This window comes from Dermacentor silvarum, chromosome 11, assembly GCF_013339745.2.
Source record: "Dermacentor silvarum isolate Dsil-2018 chromosome 11, BIME_Dsil_1.4, whole genome shotgun sequence".
Lineage (NCBI taxonomy): Eukaryota > Metazoa > Arthropoda > Arachnida > Ixodida > Ixodidae > Dermacentor > Dermacentor silvarum.
The window spans coordinates 29,629,448-29,632,218 of NC_051164.1; the positions used below are offsets into that span (position 1 = coordinate 29,629,448).

Genomic DNA, 2,771 nt, shown 5'->3' on the forward strand with positions numbered 1-2,771 from the left:
ATACTTCCAAGCACGCATTGACTAACCATGGAGAGATGTTGCCTCCTTTCCTGACCCCTTTTTTGATTGATATTTTTCTGCTTTTCTCGTGAAGAATTCAAGTTGGTGTGGAATCTTTATAGATGTTTGCCAATATATTCAAGTATGATTCTTTTACTCCTTGTCTGCAAAATGCCTCCATGACTGCTCTACTGAAATGTTCCAAATGCACCTGAATAATTTTATACATTTTCCGTAAAAATCTTACGGAAAATATACGCAATATATGTGGAATCCATACAGATTTTACAAGAATTATATGGATGTATAAAATATTCTAATAATATAGGGAAAGCTTCAGTAGGAGCTGATGTTTATATTAAATTTAACGCCTTTTCGTAATCTATTATTGCCATGAAGAGAGGCTGCTTGTACTCCTGCTGATATTTTACTCACCTGATTGATGACGTCACTGTTGACCATTGTTGTTGGCCATTGTTTATAAACCCAGCCTGTTCTCTCGGTTGTTTGAACTCAAGTACGTGTTGCGCTGATTGCAAACTCATGAATGACCTCCAGTACCAATGAAGGGAAAGTTACTGCAGCAAAATACGCGCAAGTAAGAACACTTGTGAAGAAGCAAAAACAAAAATTAGTTTAGGCTGCGGAAGGCAACACACCAACATATTGTTTAAAACTGCTAAAAGAGACAAAATAGATCAATGAGTGTTAAATGTGACCTATTTTCCTGCTCTTTCATTCCACATTAGGACAAATGCGTAAAAATGCCACACGTGAAGCTGATTCAGTGTCTTTTTCGAGAAACTAGAGGCACTGTCAAACGTTGCCGGACTACGTGGCTCAGTAACACACGGGCAGAAAGTCCGGCCTCGTAGCAATCGCTTCATTGTCACATGATATTGTCCTTGAGTATATTGGAAATAACATTGGCAAATATTTTGCAGAATGAAAGAAACGCAATATAATCGGTCTATAGTAATAGTAATATTTAATTCTTTAACGTCTCTCTTTTATTAAAACAATATGTTTCGATTTTTCCAGCATTAAATTTCCTAATGCTGGAAATTTTTCCAGCATTAGGAAAATACAACAGACAAGTAAAGGCAGCTTGATGGCATTTTCACCAACAATTGCGTCTAAGACGACGCCTTCATCATCATCATCATCATCATCATCATCATCATCATCATCATCATCATCATCATCATCATCATCATCATGACTATGATCACTATACAGCATATACAATAACTCTACTTCACCACACCAAAGACTGACACCTGGTGTGCCATTGAGGACATTTTAAAATTTAGCTGCATTGTCATATTCGCCATCTTCTCAGCTCTGATTGACTCAGAGGGCTGCTACGGCTTCCCTGATTGGCTCAAAATTAGGTAAATACAGAATTGGACAAAGTGGCCGAATTTGAAGATGTCCAGAATAGCACTCCTGGACACTGTCCAGCGTCCCCACATTGCCGATCTCCGACATGTTCGCATTTTGAGCCAATCGGAGAGGGCGCAGCTGAGCTGTCAACCAAAACGAGCTGAAAAAAATGTCGAATTCGACAACATTTGGCGGAATTCCGAAGCGCGCAGACACGCGTAGCATGTCCGTAGTTCGTTGCGGCGTTCCGTAAAAGGTACGATTGAGTATCTCTGCTTTTATCGCAGGGTGTATCAGTGACAAACTCCTGGCCATCGTTGAGCACTGTCACCGACGTCTGGCCTCTATGCTGCGTCTGGCGTGCGGTCGTCGCGTTGCACGTGGCGCCCCGACTGCTGCTCGTCTCCAACTACGCGCAGTATCTACGATGGCGCGCCGCGCTTGTGGCGCCGCCTCTGCGGTCCGCCTTCGCTCTTCTGGCGTGCTTTTGCTCGGCGGTACACGCGTCCTCGGTGGGTTCCCTGTTCATGATGGCGTGCGCGTCGCGTCGCGACCACCCCATCCTGCACGACACGATGTTCGTGAACTGGACGTGGTGGTCGGTGCTGCACATGGCCGGCACCTGCCTGGCACTGCGCATGTCCCAGCACCGGAGCGACGGATACCTGGTACGAATAAATATTTGACCTCAGCTATAGCTGGTACGAAATGTGCATAGAAAAAACAAAATCACAAGGAAATGGCCCCAGTTCCGGTAAAAAATGTGGTTGATCCCTCTTATATAGGAATCGGTATAGAACACGAAAGTGAAACGTGTCTTCACAGAAGTAGTGTAATGTTTATTGCACATTGATATATAATGTCTATTGGTGTTTTGTGGCTAAAGCGCCCTTAGGCGTTGATGCACCCACGCTGACGCCTGGTGGCACGTCTCCTCCATCACGACTACCAACGTCGATGACCATGAGCAACCGTCGTGCATATGGAAGCTGCACTACGCTGCACACGCTAGCACAACGCGAAAGACGAAGCACGTAACTGACACACTAATACAACGCGCAAGGCAAAGCACGTAACTGAATCGTCACCGAGTCAAATCAGCGCGTACAGCGCGTCGTAATTGCAGCCTCCGCGATCAACTTCAGAAACATTTTCAGAGCTAATTGCGGAGGCCACGCTCCGCTGTGCTGAGTACGGTGAACGCCACCTAGGTGGCGTTGGTAGTGCTTCTTGATGCCAGCGTCCCTTCGAATGCTGGCATCGAGGCGTCGTAGTGCTGAGACCACCGAAGCGTTCACTGTCGGTGCGCGTTAGTGTCATAATGCAGTACTTCTCTTTTCTGCTCGTAGGCGGCGGCACCGCCCCGAGCAAGAGCGCGGGTACAC

General features: G+C 45.8%; 1 protein-coding gene across 1 annotated transcript in view; it reads left to right on the top strand.

Moving 5' to 3' along the window:
* LOC119432482 (uncharacterized) overlaps positions 1 to 2,072 on the top strand; it is an 8,084-nt gene extending 6,012 nt beyond the window's left edge. The window contains exon 2 of the mRNA XM_037699647.1: positions 1,674 to 2,072. Coding sequence (XP_037555575.1) covers positions 1,674 to 2,072 — 399 coding nt within the window. The remainder of the gene's footprint in view (positions 1 to 1,673) is intronic.
* The last annotated feature ends 699 nt before the right edge of the window (positions 2,073 to 2,771 follow it).